This window comes from Ochotona princeps, chromosome 1 (assembly GCF_030435755.1).
Source record: "Ochotona princeps isolate mOchPri1 chromosome 1, mOchPri1.hap1, whole genome shotgun sequence".
Taxonomy (NCBI): Eukaryota; Metazoa; Chordata; class Mammalia; order Lagomorpha; family Ochotonidae; genus Ochotona; species Ochotona princeps.
The window spans coordinates 115,418,794-115,438,391 of NC_080832.1; the positions used below are offsets into that span (position 1 = coordinate 115,418,794).

At 48.9% G+C, this 19,598-nt stretch overlaps 2 protein-coding genes across 2 annotated transcripts; both read left to right on the top strand.

Annotated features, from left to right (window-relative positions):
- The first annotated feature begins 6,222 nt into the window (after positions 1-6,222).
- LOC101520474 (heat shock 70 kDa protein 1-like) lies at positions 6,223-11,907 on the top strand. The gene is made up of 2 exons (XM_004598693.3): positions 6,223-6,362; positions 9,662-11,907. Exon 2 carries the CDS (start codon positions 9,675-9,677, stop codon positions 11,601-11,603), a length of 1,929 nt encoding a protein of 642 aa, XP_004598750.1. The 5' UTR covers positions 6,223-6,362; positions 9,662-9,674; the 3' UTR covers positions 11,604-11,907.
- Positions 11,908-14,395: 2,488 nt separating this feature from the next.
- On the top strand, positions 14,396-19,540 carry LSM2 (LSM2 homolog, U6 small nuclear RNA and mRNA degradation associated). Its single transcript, XM_012930789.2, has 5 exons — positions 14,396-14,505; positions 14,966-15,033; positions 18,804-18,834; positions 18,951-19,010; positions 19,110-19,540. Exons 1-5 carry the CDS (start codon positions 14,503-14,505, stop codon positions 19,233-19,235), a joined length of 288 nt encoding a protein of 95 aa, XP_012786243.2. The 5' UTR covers positions 14,396-14,502; the 3' UTR covers positions 19,236-19,540.
- The last annotated feature ends 58 nt before the right edge of the window (positions 19,541-19,598 follow it).

Genomic DNA, 19,598 nt, shown 5'->3' on the forward strand with positions numbered 1-19,598 from the left:
TTGTTTTTAATTTACTGGATGAGATAAACAGCGGGTTGGTGCTTTAGAGTTTAAAAGAGAATAATTCCGTGGAGAGGCATTGTTTATGAAGAGAAGCTGTTTTTGACCGAATAAGGCATGTCTCTTGCGGATGCGTTGGAGGGCATGCGGTGAATCAGAAAGGGCTCCTCTCCCTGCCAGGGGTCACTCCTGTTGTTTCTGACTGCTTGGGTGCCTGCAAGCAAAAAATACGTTTGCGGTCTTTAATGTTTCGTTCTCCGACCCTTCCCAATGTGTGTCCTGGTCCGTCCCTTCCTTTGCCTTCTCAATTCCTGGTGCATTCTGGCTAGGTTAGTGGCGCCACGGTTCAACCTCCGTGTCTCAGTTTAATATTTGCTGTTCTCTCAGATGTGTTGTTCTTTTCCTTCTGACTAAATGTGACAGAGCCCTGAGCCCTGAGCGTATGTCTGCACCTTCAGGCTGCTTGTACAGCAAACACAGTGTGTATCCCAGCTCTGTGTCAGGAGATCTGGTAAATAGACTCCTAGAGAAAGGAACAGGGGGTTCAGAGGCAAATTCCAGTTGTAGATCTGATAATACCCCAGGTGATTTATCATGCACTGAACTCACCCATTTAGAATTTTACCCTGCATACCAGTGCTCTGTATGCCCCCTTCCTTTTTCAAACATAAGTACATTTGGTAGTTTGGCTTTGCCCTTTTTGTGCTTCCTCACTTGTGGGGTTGTAAGGTTCGAGTTAGATGCCTGAATAGAAAATGTGAGGGGGCCCAGCAGGTTAGCCCAGTCGGCTAATCCTCCCCTTGGAAGCACAGGGATCTCATATGGGTGCGGTGGGTGTCCAGGCTGCTCCACTTCCCATCCAGCTTGCCACTTGAAGTCTGGGAAAGCAACAGAGAGGATGCCCCAAAGCCTTAGGACCCTACACCAAGAGGGAGGATCCTGGCTCCTGAATTCAGTTTTGCTCAACTCTAGCTGTTGGAGAGTGAACCAGCAGATGGAAGTCCTTTTAGTCTTTCCATCTCTGGGTAAATCTGTCTTTCTGATAATGAGTAAATCTTTTTCAAAAGAAGAAGAAAATATGAGGGACATTGAAGTAAGTGTTGAGTTGGCACCCCATGATAAAATTAACACCACCAGCACCACCACATATCTTGTGCACAAGCGAGATGATTCAATTTTCAATGAAGGAAAGCCTGTTTTTAGCTTTCTCAAATACAATCCCCATCCCCTTCCGCTTCTGTCTCTGTGTCTCTGTTTTTCATTTATCCTTGGTGCATTTAATTGTGTATTGTTTAGTCTATCATTTGCTGATCTAAGCATATATGGCAAGATATAACAATCATATGTGTGTATACTTGCACATGTCTTTGCAAGCAGGCAATACTTTTTGGACAATCAAGCACAGCCCCTAGTTAGACCGGTGAAACCTGAAAAATTTTCCATTTGTCAGCACAGCCTCTGGCTGGGGATTCCCCCCTACTTTCACCTTCAGCGTCTAATGTTATCACTTGGAAGCACTCTTAATCTCATACTGTCCCTCTGGAAACTTTCTCCAAATAAACAATTACCCTCAGTTTCACTCACCACTGAGGGTACTTCTCTATTCTCTGTGTCCTTATCTATAGATCTGCAATGCCATACACTTCTTTACTAGTTTGAAGCAAATAGCACCACATCTCCACTGCCTGGAGGTGGACAAGGTCACAAGGTCCTAAACATTGCTGCCAACAGATCACAGAAAGACCTGCTGGAAGAGTCCTTCAGGAATCAGGCAGCCCAGAGTCTACAGTACAATAACTGACCTAGCTTTTGTGTAAAGTTTTTCTCTTTGGCCTGGAAATTTATTCATCAGTTTCTATGTCTGTGTCTTCGTAATAAGAAAATTAGCTGAGTTTTCTCTTTTAGATTGGATGCTTCCCAAGGCAGAAGTGACAGCTTTGATAAATTGATAAATATTTAAAAGAATATTTATTTATTTTTAAATACTTGTTTATTTTTTTTTTGGAAAGGCTAATTTACAGAGTGAAGGAGTTACAAAGAGAAACATCTTCCATCTGTTGGCTCACACCCCAGGTGGCTGCAACAGCCAGAGCCCAGACTATCTGAAGCTAGGATCCAGGAGCTTCTTCTGGGTCTCCCATGCAGATTCTGGTGTTTCAGGTAGCAACTTAACCCCTACACCACAATGTTGGCCCCATGACAAGTAATTTTAAGGGGAGGAGGGGCCCATGGAGTAGGTAAAAGCAGTGACTTCCACAGCAGTGAGTCAGCAGAGGCACTTTCCTTCCCCTGATGCTGGATCTTTTCTCCTTCTGTCTCTTTTTCTTATAGTTTCTCAGGCACTACTATTTTCTTCTCAGTTGCATTCATTTTTTTAGTTGCATTTATTTTAAAGATGGCATAATTCTTGGTTTTTTTAAAGATTTATTTTATTACAAAGTCAGATATACAGAGAGGAGGAGAGACAGAGAGGAAGATCTTCCATCCAATGATTCACTCCCCAAGTGAGCCGCAACGGGGCCTATGAGCGCCGATCCGAAGCCGGGAACCTGGAACCTCCTCCGGGTCTCCCACGCGGGTGCAGTGTCCCAATGCATTGGGCTGTCCTCGACTGCTTTCCCAGGCCACAAGCAGGGAGCTGGATGGGAAGTGGAGCTGCCGGGATTAGAACTGGCGCCCATATGGGATCCCGGGACGTTGAAGGCGAGCACTTTAGCCCCAGGCCACGCTGCCGGGCCCAAAGATGGCATAATTCTAAGTCTACTCAGAATAAAGCAAAAATGTTAACATGTGAAGCTCACAGGCAAGTATCCTAAACATCCAATTTGCAAAATCTGCAGTGATGTGGGAACCCTGGATATTCCCAGCAGTGTGGAAAAAACCTGCTAGAAGGCCTGGGTTTCAGTCAGAATGCTGCTTCTTTGTTAAAACCATTTTTCTTTTCTTATTACAGGTGAAGCCCTCATATATAAAACAATGCCTTTTATCTGTTTATATCTATACATAGAATTAACGTCTATTTCATAGGATGGTGATGGCAGTAGTTAATAGGGCATTTACTTTATTGCCTCTTTCAGAATTTGCACTAAAAATTTTGCTCCTGGGAGCCCAGTGCGGTAGTCTAGTGGCGAAAGTCCTTGCCTAGTACAAGCTGAGATCCCATATGGGCACCAGTTCTAATCCCGGTGGTTCCACTTCCCATCCAGCTCCCTGCTTGTGTCTTGGGAAAGCAATCGAAAATGGCCCAAAGCCTGGGACTCTGTACCCGCGTGGGAAACCGGAAGAGGCTCCTGGCTTCAGATCAGCTTAGCTCTTGCCGTTGCAGCCACTTAGGGGGTGAATCATCAGAGATCTTCCTGTTTCTCCTCCTCTCTGTATATCTACCTTTCCAATTAAAAAATAAATAAATAAATAAATAAAAGTTTGCTTCTGAGCTCAACATAATAGCCTAGTGGCTAAACTCCTCACCTTGGAAGTGCAGCAATCCCATATGGGCACTGGTTCATGTCCCAGCTGAGAAAGCAACTGAACATGAAACAAAGCCTTGGGACCCTGCACCTGCATCGGAGACCCAGAAGAAGCTCCTAGCGTCAGATCAGCTCAGCTCCGGCTAATGTGGCCGCTTGGGTAAATGAATCAGGGGACAGAAGATCTTTTTCTCTGTCTCTGCTTCTCTCTATAAATCTGCCTTTTCAGTAAAAATAAAATAAGTTGGGCCCAGCTAAGGTCCTCACCTTGAATGCAACGGGATCCCATATGAGCACTGGTTCTAATCCAGGCAGCTCCACTTCCCATCCTGCTCCGTGCTTGTATCTTGGGAAAGCAGTTGAGGACAACCCAAAGCTTTGGGACCCTGCACCCGCGGGGGAGATCCAGAAGAAGCTCCTGGCTCCTGACTCTGGGTTGGCTCAGCTCCAGCCATTCCGGTCGCTTGGGGAGTGAACCATCGGATGGAAGATCTTCCTCTCTGTCTCTCCTCCTCTCTGTGTATCCGCCTTTCCAATAAAAATTAAAAATCTTTTAAAAATGTCTTTTTTAAAAAAGGATTTCTTTTCTTTATTAGAAAATCAGATACACAGAGAGGAGAGACAGAGAGGAAGATCTTCCGTCCAAGGATTAACCCCCCACCCCCCAAGTGGCCACAACGGCACCGATCCGAAGCCAGGAGCCTCTTCCAGGTCTCGGACACGGGTGCAGGATCCCAAGGCTTTGGGCTGCTTTCCCAGGCCACAAGCAGGAAGCATGGATTGGAAGCAGGACCACTGGGATTAGAACTAGCGCCCAAATGGGATCCAGGTGCGTTCAAGGCAAGGACTTTAGCTACTAGGCCACTGCACCGGGTCCAAAATAAGTCTTTAAAAAAAAATTTTCTCCTTCCCCCTTTTTGTTGATGGTCCACATGCTCACATCTGATATACCAGTCTTTCAGTTCTTTAAAAAGATAGGTTTATTTTATTTGAAGGGCACAATTACAGAGAGATGGGAAGAGAGAAAGAAATCCTTCATCACCATTCACTCTCCATATGGCTACATCAGACAGAGCTGAGCCAGGCTGAAGCCAGGAGCCAAGAACTCCATCGGGTCTCATACGTGGGTGGTTGGCAGGGCCCCACATGCTTGGGCCACCTTCTACTGCTTTCCCAGGCACATTAGCCGGGAGCTGGAGAAGTGGAACATCTGGCACGGAAAGCAACACCGGCACCACAGACAAGAAGCTTAACCTTTACATTGTAGTGCCAGCCGCTCTCTCTTCTTTTGCCCTTCCTGTGAAATTCTTTTCAACTAAGTAAAGGAGGAAAACAACTGGACACAGAGGAAGAGGTGAGGGTAAAGAAGAGGCCTACTGAACATTATGAGCCACCAGCTGGTGGATGCTTCTTTATCAAGGGTCCACTGACCCCTCCTTCCAGAGTCTCCCAGCCTTCCCCCTTCCCTATAGAACAGGCTGGCAGGTCAGAAACAGAAGAGGCAGAGCCGTCATTACGCCTTACTCTGTAAGGCTGGCACACCACTCACAGAACCTTCTGGGTAGTCAATCCTGAGCTCTGACTAAGCCTGGTATTCTGGCAGGGTTGGGGTGGGGTGACTCAGGCGGAGTAGTTTGTTGGTTGAGCAGTGTTCCTAATTATAACGACAGGTCCGTCCCTGCCTGCCAGCCTAAAGATAAAATTCCTGATACAGCCAACAATAGGGGCAAGAAAGCCAGACCTGAACAACAGGGAAGCAAGCGGAGCAACCGAGCAAGAGAAGCCCCCCACCCCTACCGCCGCCCGTGGCCGTGGCGTGCTCCCTGTTGTTGGAAGCTGTGGGCTGGGCGTCCAAGGTTCCAGGCTCCAGGCCCGTCCCTGCGGACGATGGGAGGGGGTGGCTCTGAGGCTCTGGTTTCCAGGCCAGCCTGGGCCCTGTCCCTTTGGCCCTGGCGCGGCTCTCCAAAGCGGCTGCTGCCGGCGGGCGGGGAGGGGCGAGGATTCTGTTACCCACTGCATAGCAATCCCTTTATAGAGCCGTCCTGGCAGAAGGCGAGGGCTGCACTGCAGTGACGACCCCAGGGAGACCCGGGTTCTGGCATCTTTTTTCTTAGTCTTTTGAGGTTAACAAAACCTAAAAGACAAGCAAAGTAGTAAGAGTATGTTACTCATTAATAAAGCCATATTCTGGGCTCTAGTCTTAACAGCCCCCTGCCACCCACACAGGTGTTCCCCGGAGCCTGCGCAGTTTCCCACGGCCGCTGCTCCTGTTCGCGGTCCGCGCTCATATATGGTTCCCGTGCCCCGGAGGTGGTCATCTCAGCCAGTCAGAGTGGACAGGACATGACTATTTCGAGGTTTCTGACTCGCGTTGGTGACTATTTCGAGGTTTCTGACTCGCGTTGGTCAGGCTCCCTAGAACCCGAAACCAGACATTGGCAGAATTCCACAGCCTTCTGCGATTCCCTGCATTCCACAGGAGCCCCTGAGGAAAGGGGAAAGTGGGGATGGGACAGCGTGGGAAAGTGGCTGTGGACTCCGCGTCCCGCAGTCCCGCCAGCGTCTTATTGTGAAAGGTGCGGGAAGTGTCCAGGCTGGGGTGGTCTCGAGGGCCGCTTGTGGGGGCGGGCGCGTGGTGACGCCCTGAGGCGGGGTTGAGGTGTGTGGGCTGAGGCACCTCCTCTATCCACGTTACAATGGGGGGACTGCCTTTGACCTCAGAGCCATTTTGGAGCCGTGTAACTTCACCGGATACAGCTCAAAAGTTGTAGAGCCGGGAGGGGTGGGGGGTGGGGGGAACGCCACCGGAACAGTTTGGATGTTTTGGGAGCCACCGCTCACAGGGGCTCCATAACTTGAAATTTCCAAACTGGATCGAAGACGAAGAGACACTCGGTGAGCTAGGAGGGGCTGATTGGAAGGAGGGTGGCAATAGTTACAGCCTAGTAAGTGCTCATTAGAAAATTTAATGACAAATTTACTATTTGGGTTTAAGTCTAAGGTATGGGAGCATTGCCAATAGGAAATGAAAGTCCTTTAAAAAATAAGGAGATTTACTTGAAAGGCAGAGTTAGAGAGAAAGAGAGAGCTTCTGTCTGCTGGCTCATTCCCTAAATCACAGCAAAGCTACAGCCTGACTAGACTGAACCTAAGAGTTTTTATCAGGTCTTCCACGAGTGAAGGGACCATCTTCCAGTGCTTTCCTAGGAGCATTAGCAGGGAGCTGGATGGGAAGTGGAGGAGCAAAGACATGGACTGAACCAGCACCCATTTGGGATAGCCAACATCTCAGATGATGGCTTAACCGACTACAGCACAATACCAGCCTCTGGAAATCATTGTGGCGGAGAGGGGGTGAAATTATTTCTGTTTGAAAGGCAAAGAGAGGGAAACCACCATCCTCTGGTTCACTCCTAAAATGCAGGCGAGGCACTGGGTGGGTCAGGTAGCCAGAAGCTCCTCACCATCTCTCACGGTAGCAGAAAAGCAAGTGCATCATCCCAGACTTTCCAGGTGCATTAGTGGGAAGCTGGATCTGAAACTCCAGTGGGCTCTCTGAAATGGAATGTGGGAGCCCCAGTGACACCCATCCAGCTGAGCCACAAGGATCCCTCAGGAGGGTCCTTGTGAAGAACGCGAGGGTAACTTAGATTGATCAGAACTGCAAGAAAGGGGAGTGGTGTGGCTTCAGAACAAGAAGGAGGGGAAATGGAAAGATACTATCCCTCCCACCTTTTTTGAAAAGTGTATTTGTTTGATTAACAGAGTGACTGAGGCAAAGGGAGGAATTCCAACCATTTAGCTTCATTCCCCAAATGGGTAAGGATGAACCCAGGGTCAGGATGAACCCAGGAACCAGGAACTTCTACATGGCTGGCAGAAACTCAAATACTTGAGCCAGGAGTCAGTGCTATAGAGTAGTGGGTTAATCCATGTCCTGCAACATCAGCATAGCCTATGAGTGCTGATTTGGTCTCAGCTGTGCTACTTCTGGTCTAGCTCCCTGCTAATGCACCTGGGAAAGCAGCAGAACATGGCCCAAGTGCTTGAGCCCTCAACCACCCTCATGGGAAACCTGAATGGAGCGCCTAGCTTCAGCCTAGCTTGCCTCTATTCGTTGTGGCCATTGGGAAAGAGAACCAGCTCTCTCCAAAGATCCCTCACATGTGCTCTCTCTGTATAACCCTGACTTTGAATAAAATAGAAGTAAATGTCTTTTTTTTAAGTACTTGAACCATCATAGGTTGCTGCTAAGCTATATTAGGAGAAAGTCGGATCAGAAGCCAAGTAACCTGAACTCTAACCAACACTTCTGTAAGATGTTCACATCCCAAGGGGCAACTTAACCTGCTGTGTCCTAACAACCCTTTAAAAAATTGCTTGGTTTGTTATTTGTTCCAGAAAAAAATATATAGGGGTGTTATTCAGGAAGAGATTAAAGAAGCCACCCATAATGCCTCACCTTTTCTGAGAAAACTTGTAAGGGTTTGCTTGGCTTCCAGCTGCCATCCTCAGACTGGCCTGCCTTTTCTCCCTATAAATATCTGATAGAGAGTGTTAGAACTGAAGAAGGCAGCAAAACCCCAGTGTGAAGCTCTTCTCAAGGGGACCAGAATGTAGAAGAATCTTAGTTCAGCAGAAGTAAAGTTCCACAATAGAACATGTTACAGACACACAGGCAGTGTCCTTGATTCACGCTCTATGGGAAGTTGAACACAATATACACCCACTTCCCTCCCTTCCCCTTTGGGTAACAGAATATTTCTGTCCAAGGTGTCACACCTTTGCTATGAAAGCCAGATTCTCAGTATATTTGTATACACCTGTTCCTAGCAGTATTTCACCCTTTTAGCCAAGAGAGTGGGAGTAATTCAGATTTCCATCCAGAGAGGAACAATATTATTTAGCTTGAAAAGGAAGTTGTGGAGCGGGTGTCGATGTTCAGTCGGTGAAGCACATGGGAGATGCCATATCCATATAAAAGCACCAGTAGAAGACTCAGCCATCCTGCTTCTGATCCAGCTTTCTGCAATCCACCTAGCAAGGCAGCACATCATCTCCCAAGTACTTGAGTACCTGCTACCCCTGTGGGAGTTCCACATGAAGTTCCCAGCTACTGACTGTAGTGTGCATTTAGGAAGTGAACAATTGGATGCAAGATTCTCTCCCTTCCTCTCTCTCTTTCAAATAACTAAGTAAATCTTTTTTAAAAGGAAATTATGACACATGTGCTACAACTTGGATAACACTTGACAAAGTCATGCTCAGTGAAATTAAGCCAAGTCACAAAAGGATAAAAATGTGTATTTGCACTTATATAGTCTACTAAGTAAGAGTTGTCATTTTCGCAGACACTGAAGAAGAGTAGTTTCCAGGGACTGGGGTGGAGGAGTTGGTATTTTAGTGGGCATAAGGTTTCAGGTTTGTAAGAAGAAAATTCCAGAGATAAACTGGTCACTACTGTGAATGAGCAATATATTTAAAAATGTTGAGATGATTGTAGACATTTAGATGCCTCTTGGGGGTACCTGTATCCCATCCCATTATCAGGGTTCCTGGGCTTAATGCCCAGCTTTATTCCTGATCCCAACTTTGTGCTAAGGTGCATCCTGGGAGGTAGAAAATGACCACTCAAGTATTTGGTTCTCGGCCATCTATGTAGAAAACCTAGATGGAGTTCTGAACTCCTGGATTTGGCCTGGCCCAGTATGGACTCTCATTAGCATTTGAGAAGTGAACTAGTAGATGGAAAAAAATCTCTTTCTGCCTTTCTTTTTTTTAAAAGATTTATTTTTATTTTTATTACAAAGTCAGATATACAGAGAGGAGGAGAGATAGAGAGGAAGAACTTCGGTCCGATGATTCACTCCCCAAGTGACTGCAACGGCCGGTGCTGTGCCAATCCGAAACCGGGAACCTGGAACCTCTTCCAGGTCTCCCACGTGGATGCAGGGTCCCCAAAGCCTTGGGCTGTCCTCAACTGCTTTCCCAGGCCACAAGCAGGGATGTTGGATGGGAAGTGGAGCTGCCGGAATTAGAACTGGCGCCCATATGGGATCCCGGGGCATTCAAGGTGAGGACTTTAGCCGCTAGGCCACGCCGCCGGGCCCTCTTTCTGCCTTTCAAATAAATAAATAAAATTTCGAAAATCTGAAAGCACTTTACCAAAACAATATTTCTTCTTCACCGCACAGACCTCGGAAAACCATGACTACTGCCAAAGGAATGGCCATAGGCATTGATCTGGGCACGACCTACTCGTGCGTGGGCGTGTTCCAGCACGGCAAGGTGGAGATCATCGCCAACGACCAGGGCAACCGCACCACGCCCAGCTACGTGGCCTTCACGGACACGGAGCGTCTGATCGGCGACGCGGCCAAGAACCAGGTGGCCATGAATCCCCAGAACACTGTCTTTGATGCCAAACGTCTAATCGGCAGAAAGTTTAATGATCCTGTTGTGCAATCAGACATGAAACTTTGGCCTTTCCAAGTAATCAATGAAGGGGGCAAGCCCAAGGTGCTGGTTTCTTATAAAGGGGAGCAAAAAGCTTTCTACCCGGAGGAGATCTCGTCCATGGTGCTCACCAAGATGAAGGAGACCGCTGAGGCTTTTTTGGGCTACCCAGTGACCAACGCTGTGATCACAGTGCCAGCCTATTTCAACGACTCTCAGCGCCAGGCCACAAAGGATGCAGGTGTGATTGCAGGACTCAATGTGCTTAGAATCATCAATGAACCCACAGCTGCTGCCATTGCGTATGGTTTAGATAAAGCTGGTCAGGGAGAGCGACATGTCCTGATCTTTGATTTGGGTGGAGGAACCTTTGATGTGTCCATCCTGACCATCGACGACGGCATCTTCGAGGTGAAGGCCACGGCGGGCGACACGCACCTGGGCGGCGAGGACTTCGACAACCGGCTGGTGAGCCACTTCGTGGAGGAGTTCAAGAGGAAGCACAAGAAGGACATCAGCCAGAACAAGCGCGCCGTGCGGCGGCTGCGCACGGCGTGCGAGCGGGCCAAGCGCACGCTGTCGTCCAGCACGCAGGCCAACCTGGAGATCGATTCACTTTATGAGGGCATCGACTTCTACACGTCCATCACCAGAGCCCGATTTGAAGAGCTGTGTGCAGACTTGTTTAGGGGTACCTTGGAACCTGTTGAAAAAGCTCTTCGGGATGCCAAGATGGATAAAGCTAAAATCCACGACATTGTTTTGGTAGGGGGCTCCACGCGCATCCCCAAGGTGCAGAGGTTGCTTCAGGACTACTTCAACGGCCGTGACCTTAACAAAAGCATCAACCCTGATGAAGCAGTAGCATATGGGGCTGCCGTGCAGGCAGCCATTTTGATGGGTGACAAGTCTGAAAAGGTACAGGACCTTCTTTTATTGGACGTGGCTCCCCTGTCCCTGGGGCTGGAGACAGCCGGCGGTGTGATGACCGTCCTGATCAAGCGCAACTCCACCATCCCCACCAAGCAGACGCAGATCTTCACCACCTACTCGGACAACCAGCCCGGCGTGCTGATCCAGGTGTACGAGGGCGAGCGCGCCTTGACGCGTGACAACAACCTGCTGGGCCGCTTCGAACTGACCGGAATCCCTCCTGCACCCAGAGGAGTTCCTCAAATCGAGGTGACCTTCGACATCGATGCCAACGGTATTCTCAATGTTACTGCCATGGACAAGAGCACAGGCAAGGCCAACAAGATCACCATCACCAATGACAAGGGCCGGCTCAGCAAGGAGGAGATCGAGCGCATGGTGCAGGAGGCCGAGAAGTATAAAGCTGAAGATGAAAAGCAGAGGGAGAAAATCGCTGCCAAAAATGCCTTGGAATCCTATGCTTTCAACATGAAGAGTGCTGTGAGTGATGAAGGCTTGAAGGGCAAGATTAGTGAAGCTGATAAGAAGAAAATATTGGATAAATGCAATCAGGTCCTTGCATGGCTTGAGGCTAATCAACTAGCTGAGAAAGAAGAGTTTGATCATAAGAGGAAGGAATTAGAGCAGGTGTGTAACCCTATCATCACAAAACTCTACCAGGGAGGATGCACTGGGCCTTCCTGTGCACCGGGGTACGCGTCTGGAAGACCCGCCGCCACAGGCCCCACCATTGAAGAAGTAGACTAATTTGTTCTGAAATTGGATGGTTCTAGGGTGCCTCTTGGTGAATTTTGTTCCCTTCATCTTCAAATATTGTTATGGTTTTTTAATCGACTGGACCAGAACTCAACCATCTGAGGAGTCTCAAATATACCATCTTTTCACATTCCAATATTCTGTTTTGTGACTCTGAAATGAACTCTTAGGAAAACCAGGCCCCTCTCTGAACCATTTGATGGATTTTAGATGTCTACTATTTATTTCTGGCACGCCAACTTTCCAGTGTGCATGATTACTTGTCACTCAGTAAATCTGCTCCCAAAGGAAATCGTTTCTGGTATCGTTTATGAGTGTACCTTGGAAAGTAAGGAAAAGGAGTTCATGGGAGTGAACATGTGTTGGTTGTAAGCTCATTGTGAGTGATTTAACTGGTAAGGAAAAAATAATTTGAATTTTTTAAAAAGACTTATTTATTTTTATTGGGAAGGCAGATGTACAGAGAGGAGGAGAGATAGAAAGATCTTCTATCTGATGATTCACTCCCCAAGTGGTGCAACGGCTGGTGCAGGGTCCCAAAGTTTTGGGCCATCCTCGACTGCTCTCCCAGGCCACAAGCAGGGAGTTGGATGGGAAGTGGAGCTGCCGGGATAAGAACCGGCGCGTTTAAGGCGAGGACCTTAGCCGCAACACTATCGCTCCAGGCCCAAATAATTTGAATTTTTATGAGCTTATTGTTTAGAACATGTAGTTTTTTGAAAGATTAATGTATTTGAAAGGCAGAGTAACAGAGCCGATGGCTCTTCCTCCTACTGGTTCACTACTGCAGAGGCCCAGAAACCATGCCTGGGCCAGATAGAAGCTGGTCTCCCCCCTGGGTAGTGGGAACTGGAGAACTAAAACCATAGGAAGCTGGATTAGAGAGCAGCTGGGACTTAAACCGCAGACTCTGTTCTGAGACGTTGGCATCTTAAGTGGCAGAGTGACCTCTTGTGCTGTCCTGTAAATAAGGTTTGGCCCTCAAGTACCTCTAGCCCAGATGAAGCAGTTGTCAACTATGCTATCTGTTCATATTCAGTTTTGGGCAGTTGGATGTTTACCCTTTAGGGTCAAACACTAGCCTGCTTGATGTTACCTGTAAGTGGGGTCTGGGAGATCCCTTTTCCGTGCACTGTGAGTCTATTATTGCATCCAGAAAATTTTTCAGCAAACTTCTAATAAATCAGGACTTTTAATATGAAGGATGTATGGTCCTATTTTGTGAAAGAAATTTCCACTTAATGTCCACTTAATGGAAAGCAGTCGAGGACAGCCCAGATCCTTGGAACCCTGCACCCGCATGGCAGACCCGGAAAAGGCTTTCCCAGGTCATAAGCAGAGAGCTAGATGGGAAGCAGGTCTGCCGGGATTAAAACCAGCACCCATATGGGATCCAGCACTGCAAGGCCAGGACCTTAGCCACAGGTTACCATGTCGGGCCCAAGATTTTTCTTTTCTTTTTTTTTTTTTTTTATTATAAAATCAGATTTACAGAAAAACTGGACTGATCCAAAGCCAGGAGCTTCTTCTGGCCTCCCGTGCGGGTGCAGGCTCCCAAGACTTTGGCCCATCCTCCACTGCTTTCCCAGCCACCACCAGGGAGCTGGAAGGGAAGTGAAGCACCTGGGAAACAAACTGGAGCCCATCTTTGAGTCCGGTGCTTGGAGCTGGCTTAGTCAATTGAGCCTTTGCAACAGGCCTAAAAGTTTGAAGTTTATTTATTTGAATGACAGAGTGATGAGCAAGAGGGAGAGACAGAAAGGGAAACTTCCCTCTGCTGACTCACTCCTGAAATGGTCACGGCTGCCGCAGCTGGGCCAAAGAAAAGCCAGGAGCCTGGAGCTCCACCTGGGCCTCCACGTGGGTGCCAGGCTCCCAGGGACTTGGGCCATCCTCAGCTGTCTTCTCAGGCACAGGCTCAAGGAGCCAAGTTGGAAATGAGCAGCCAGGACTCCAGTCGGTGTTGACAGGCAAGTGGCTACCAGCAGCACCACAGTGCCGCCCTGGAATGTGTTATTTCCACCCCGGAACCACAGTCTTACTCAATTTTTATAGAAGAAACGTTAGAACTGAGACTTGGGCCCGGCGGCATGGCCTAGCAGCTGAAGTCCTTGCCTTGAATGGGCTGGGATCCCATATGGGTGCCGGTTCTAATTCTAGCAGCTCCACTTCCCGTCCAGCTCCCTGCTTGTGGCCTGGGAAAGCAGTTGAGGATGGCCCAAAACTTTGAGTTCCTGCATCCGCGTGGGAGACCTGGAAGAGGCTCCCGGCTTCGGATCAGCACAGTACCGGCCCTTGTGGTCACTTGGGGAATGAATCACCGGACGAAAGATCTTCCTCTCTGTCTCTCCTTCTCTCTGTATATATCTGACTTTGCAATAAAAGTAAATAAATCTTTAAAAAAAAAAAAACTGAGACTTGATTTTTAGGGAAAATAACCCATTGGAAAAATTGTATAACAAGACACTTGTTCAGGCGGCCCCTGAGGCTGGGGACCCATCATTGCCTTTACGTGTGCACAAAGTATGCACAAGCTCATCAACCGTCCTCGCTAAGCTGTGGAAGGCAGTCTGCCCGGGACCGCCGACCTGGGGCCTCGGCCGACCTGGGGCTTCAGCGGCGGTCCACGCCTGCGCGCTGCGAGCCAGCGGCTCCGGAGGAAGTCAGGGCAGGAAGCCCCGCCCCTTCCCCCGCCCTGCCAGAGGAGCCGCGAGTCCGCGCGCTTTCCCTTCGGGACTCGGAGCCTCCGCGCGCGTGCGCGACCCAGCCCCGCCCCGCCCCGCCCCGCCCCACGCGCCGGCTCGTGTTCCGGTTCGCGCCCGGCCTCCGGCCCGTGGCCCCGGGCGCTCTCCTCATCGCGGCGTGGGCAGCGGCCCTCGGCACCAGCACCATGGTGGGTACCGTGACGTCACAAGGGCGCGCTCGGCGGGGACCCGGACCTGGAGGGCGGGAGGGGTGTCTGAGCTTTGTCCCCGCGGGCTGGAGTTTGGTCTTTTTTTTACCCCCTTCATCCTCAGTTCCTGCGCCTCGGGTTGCGGCTTGCAGGACCCTGAAAACCTAGATCCAAGGAACTTGTTCCCTGCCCAGACCAGGCCCGGGGAGGGTGCGGGTGGGATACGGGGAGAGGGACCCCGCAGACGGACAGTGAGGGGTACAGCAGCTCGCGGCGAGGGGCTCCGTGGAGCGCAGTCGTTCGGGCGCCAGCCTCTCTGCCGCAGTATTTATTGTGAAGCTTTGGGAGCTGCTAACGGCCCTAGGGGGATCCCAATGCCAGGGTTATAATACCGGCGGGGTGCCCTGCTCCCCGCAGGGTCCCTTCCCTTGTGATGGTTTTCCCCCCTCTTGCCCGATAGCTCTTCTACTCCTTTTTCAAGTCCCTTGTGGGCAAGGATGTGGTCGTGGAACTCAAGAATGATTTGAGGTAGGTGTCTGTTGGCAGGTCTGCGAGGGGTGGGTGTGCCCAGGGCCAGCGATATGGAAGAATTACAGGTTAGCTTGGAAGTTATACTGTGGGTGTGTGTGCTACACACCTGTGTGGTGTCAATGAAATGTGTTAGTCTGGAAAGCTATTCCGAATAGCACATGGGGCCTAATCTACCTTTTGCTAATGTAAAGAATAAACAGAAATGAATGCACCCCCTTTTGTCTCTACTTTTACACCTCTGACCCTCTTACAGTGTCGGCTCTTAATCATCTTTCAGGTCTTGGATTAAATTGCATACCTTTGAAGAGACTTCCTGGGGCTCCTGGCCCTGTCAACTCACCCATCACGGTCAATTTTCCTCCTAGAGGGTGCTTCTTAAATTGTGGTTTAACAGAAGTATATTTTCTGTGTATAGCCTGTTTTCCACACAGGGTCAGGATCCTCCTTAAGCTTGTCACTGTGTACCTGATGGCCAGGTTAAACAAAAGTAACAAATGAAAGGCTCCTCTCCACCAAGCAGTGTTCTGAATACTGTTAATTTAGTCCTTTTAAAACCCTGTGTGACACTGTACTTTAAAAAGTGCTACTCATTGACGGATTTTTGTTTATCTGAAAGGCAGAGAGATCTTCCCTCTGCTGGTTCACTCCTCAAATGCCTGCAACAGCCAGGGCTGGACCGGCCACAGCAGGAACCTGGAGTTCAGTCCAGGTCCCTCATGTACCTGCCATCACCTGCTGCCGCCCAGAGTGCACATTTACAGGAAGCTGAGCTTGAACCAAGCACTCTGACAGATTTATGTATTTACTTGAAAGTTAACAGAAAGAGAGAGGAAGATGCAGAGAGCTGTGATCAGCTGGTTCACTCTGCAAATGGTGGAACAGCCAGAGCTGAGCCAGTGCAAAGCCAGGAGCCAGGAGCTGCTTCTGGGTCTCCTATGTGGGTGCCAGGGCCCCAGGACTTGAACCATCCTCTGCTGCTTTCCCGTGAGCTGGCCAGGACTAGCCCACATGGGATGCCTGCACTACAGGCAGCGAGCGTCTTTACCAGCTGTGCTACAGCACCAGCACTCTACGTGGCATCTAAATCGCTGTGTTAATGCCTGCCTCCCTAGCTCTGCCATATCCTATTTTTGTATTAATACATCAAGAAACCAAGCTCTCACAGGCTAAGAAACTTGCTCAAGACTACAAAATGAGTAAATGACACAGCCAGAACTGAAGTTATTACTGTTCTTTTTTATGTTTAATTAAAAAAAAGGCAGGATCAAATTCTCTTTGCAGTTGTGAGACCTGTTTTTCAAGTTACACCATAATCTGGATTTCTCTTTTGAGATTTTTATGTGAAATACAGAGTTAGGAAAAGACATATCGTCTGTCCACTGGTTCACTTCCCAGTCACTGTATTTGCTAGGATTGGGCCATGGTGAAGCCAGGATCCAGGAGCTGCTTCTGGGCTTCCCAGGAGGGTGCAGGGTCTCAACCACTTGGGCTGTTTACCACTGCTTTTCCAGGTGTGTCAGCAGAAAGCAGAATCTGAAATGGAACATCTGGGACTTAAATTAGTACCCATATAGGATTATGATGTTGCAAGAAGTGGCTCGACTAGTTATACCACAATATCTCCTGGATATCTTCCATGTCCATAAAATTGATCTCTTAATATTCTAAGTGACTTTTTTCTTTTAATTTATTTTAATTTGAGAGCCAGACCTTCCTTCTACTGGTTCACTATCAGATGCCCGTAGCTGCTGTGCCTGGATCATGTTGCAAAGTCATGAGAAGGGAGGAGCTCAATCCAGGTTTGCTGTGTGGGTGGCAGAGACCGAGCTACATCACATCACCTGCTGCTTCCCAGAACGCACCAGCAGGAAGCCAGAGTTGGGAATAGAGCCAGAACTCAAGCCCATACTTAGATACTCAGTGTAGCGTATGGCCATCTTAACTTCTAGGCCAAATGCCCCTCCTGGAGTGGCATTCATATCAGATAATCTGATTTAATCAATACCCTGCTATTGGTTGCTTAGACTGATTTTTTTTTTTCTCCAAAAAGTGTGGACATCCTCATGCATACATTTTTTTAACCTAACTTTAAAAATCCTTAAAATGGGATGCACATTTAAGTTAATGCTAATTACCTGATTATTTTCTTTTGGAAAGATTGGATCAGTGCTTTATCCAACAGTGTCTCCCACAAGTCTGTGTAAGGCTTAGGCAGTTTCCTGTGGGGGACACTGTCATGGCGGAGATTAGGGAGACAGGCTGCCTTTCTGAACAGCGCTCTGTGTCTGTGGCACTGACAAGTGGCACGGGGTGGGGGGGCGGTGGCAGGTTGGGGCCACAGAGGGCGATACTTCTGTAAGACCCGTGCTTGGTTTTCCTTTAGTCCTTCCTGGCCTCCCCAAGAGTGACTGCTGTGCTATAACCCAGGGCCCTGTTGAATTAGAGAAAAGTCTGCTTTCGTGTGTGTTGTCCTCTCTTCTACACAGACTGAGGTGACCTGAACGTCATTTCACTCCTGCAGACAGGTGCTTTAGCAGCTCAGGCTACGGTGAGCAGCAGCAGGTCCCCCTTTGAGTTTCACAAAGGTTGGAGTCCTGCAGAGAACTGCTAGCTTTATTTTTGGCATAATATGGACATCTTAAAGAATGCCATTTATTAAGATCTTTTTTTTTAATGGATTTTTAGAACATAACCTAGGGGACTGGTGCTGTGATACAGCCAGCCAATCCTTTACCTACTGTGCTGGCATCCTATATGGGTGCTGGTCCATATTCCCAGCTGTGCCATTTCCAATCCAGCTCTCTGGGCTGGAAAAGCTGCAGAAGATGGCTCAAATCCTTGGATATCTGCAACCATGTGGTAGATCCAGAAGCTCCTGGCTCCTGGCTTTAAATCGGTTTGTATTGGAGCACTCATTTGAGCCTTTCTGCTTCACTTCTGATTCAACTTCCTGCTGATGTTCAAGGCAAGCAGCAGAGGATGGCCCAAATGCTTGGGCCCCTACTCCTGTGGGAGACAGAGATGGAGTTGGGGGCTCCCAGTTTCTGCCTGGGCCATTGCAGCCATTTGGGGGGTGAACCAGTTAATAGAAGATCTCTTGATCCCTCCCTATAATTCTGCCTTTCAGATAATTTTTTTAAATTGTAAAGAGAATTACAAAAATGTCCAAAATGAGCAGACAGTAGAGATTCACAGGACATGGAGAGTAGAAGTGCATCTCACAGGATTTGAGGTTGTTGACTTAGAGTGCTGAAGCTGCTGACAGAAGCTGGGAGAGAGAGAAGCCTGGAGCACTGCCATTCTGAGAACCTCCTTCGCTAACGTTTTTGGAGGATTGGGAAAAGGAGGGACTCCCTGCCTGCCTGCATCATTAAAGCCAGGCCAGTTCCCTTTATCTGGGACTCTGCATTAACACTTCAACATGGCTGATAGGCAGAAGTCCTGTTTGCTCGAAACTCTGACTAGTTACCTGACTTCTCTGAGCTTCTGGTTGGAAGTATCTCCTTTGTGACAAGCTCCAAAAGATTACAGGTACAGAATGCAAGCCCAGCCTGTAGAGCTGTTTAGTAGCACCTGTGAAGCATGGACCGATTTAGGGAGAGAAGGCATGGGGTCAAAAATAACCAGCCTGGTGATTCTTTCTACTCTAAGGCTTAGCAATGCCCGCTTTCTGGCTTCCTCAAATCCTTCACTCCCCAGCTCTGAAGTCCCCTTCATTGGTTATGGTACATACTAATTTGGTTCTTCCCCTCCCTCTGCCCCGACAGCATCTGTGGGACCCTGCATTCTGTGGATCAGGTGAGTTACAGCAAGGGCTTGGATTCGGCTCTTGGCCAAGGGGAGGAGGCAGTTTAAAAGGGCTGGGCACCTGCTTCTTGTCTCTCAGGTTAATGATGTTCATTTTCCTTTCTTAGTATCTCAACATCAAACTAACCGACATCAGTGTCACAGACCCTGAGAAATACCCCCACATGGTAAGTTGGATTGGTGGGGAAAGCACCTCCCCAGCAGGCGGCCTCTGGGGTTAGAGGGCATTTTAAGCAGTGCTTTCCCATTTGTCTATCTGCATGCAGCTGTCAGTGAAGAACTGCTTCATCCGAGGCTCGGTGGTGCGCTACGTGCAGTTACCTGCAGATGAGGTTGACACCCAGCTGCTGCAGGACGCCGCACGGAAGGAGGCCCTGCAGCAGAAACAGTGATGGCAGCCCCCTTCCTCCAGTGACCCACAGCCTCAGGTCCCCTCCCAGGACCCACCGCCCCACACTCGAGGTGTATTTTTCTAGCAGTGATTTTTTTTTCCCCCCTTTTGTGAAAGGAGATGAGGACGGAGAGGAGTAGCAGGGAGCAGCTCTCCTGTGTAGAACAGGCTGGGAAACTGTATATCCATCCCAGTCCCCAGTCCCTGGGGATGGTGGGAGAGTCTCCGGGTCTTTCTTGAACAGCCTGATTCATTTTGGGGATGGAAAGAATCTGTCCCGCATCGGGAATAAAACTATGATGCATATTTGAGTTGTGGTTCTGTGTGTGTGTGCGCGCGCGCGCACTCGTGGGTGCTAGTGCGC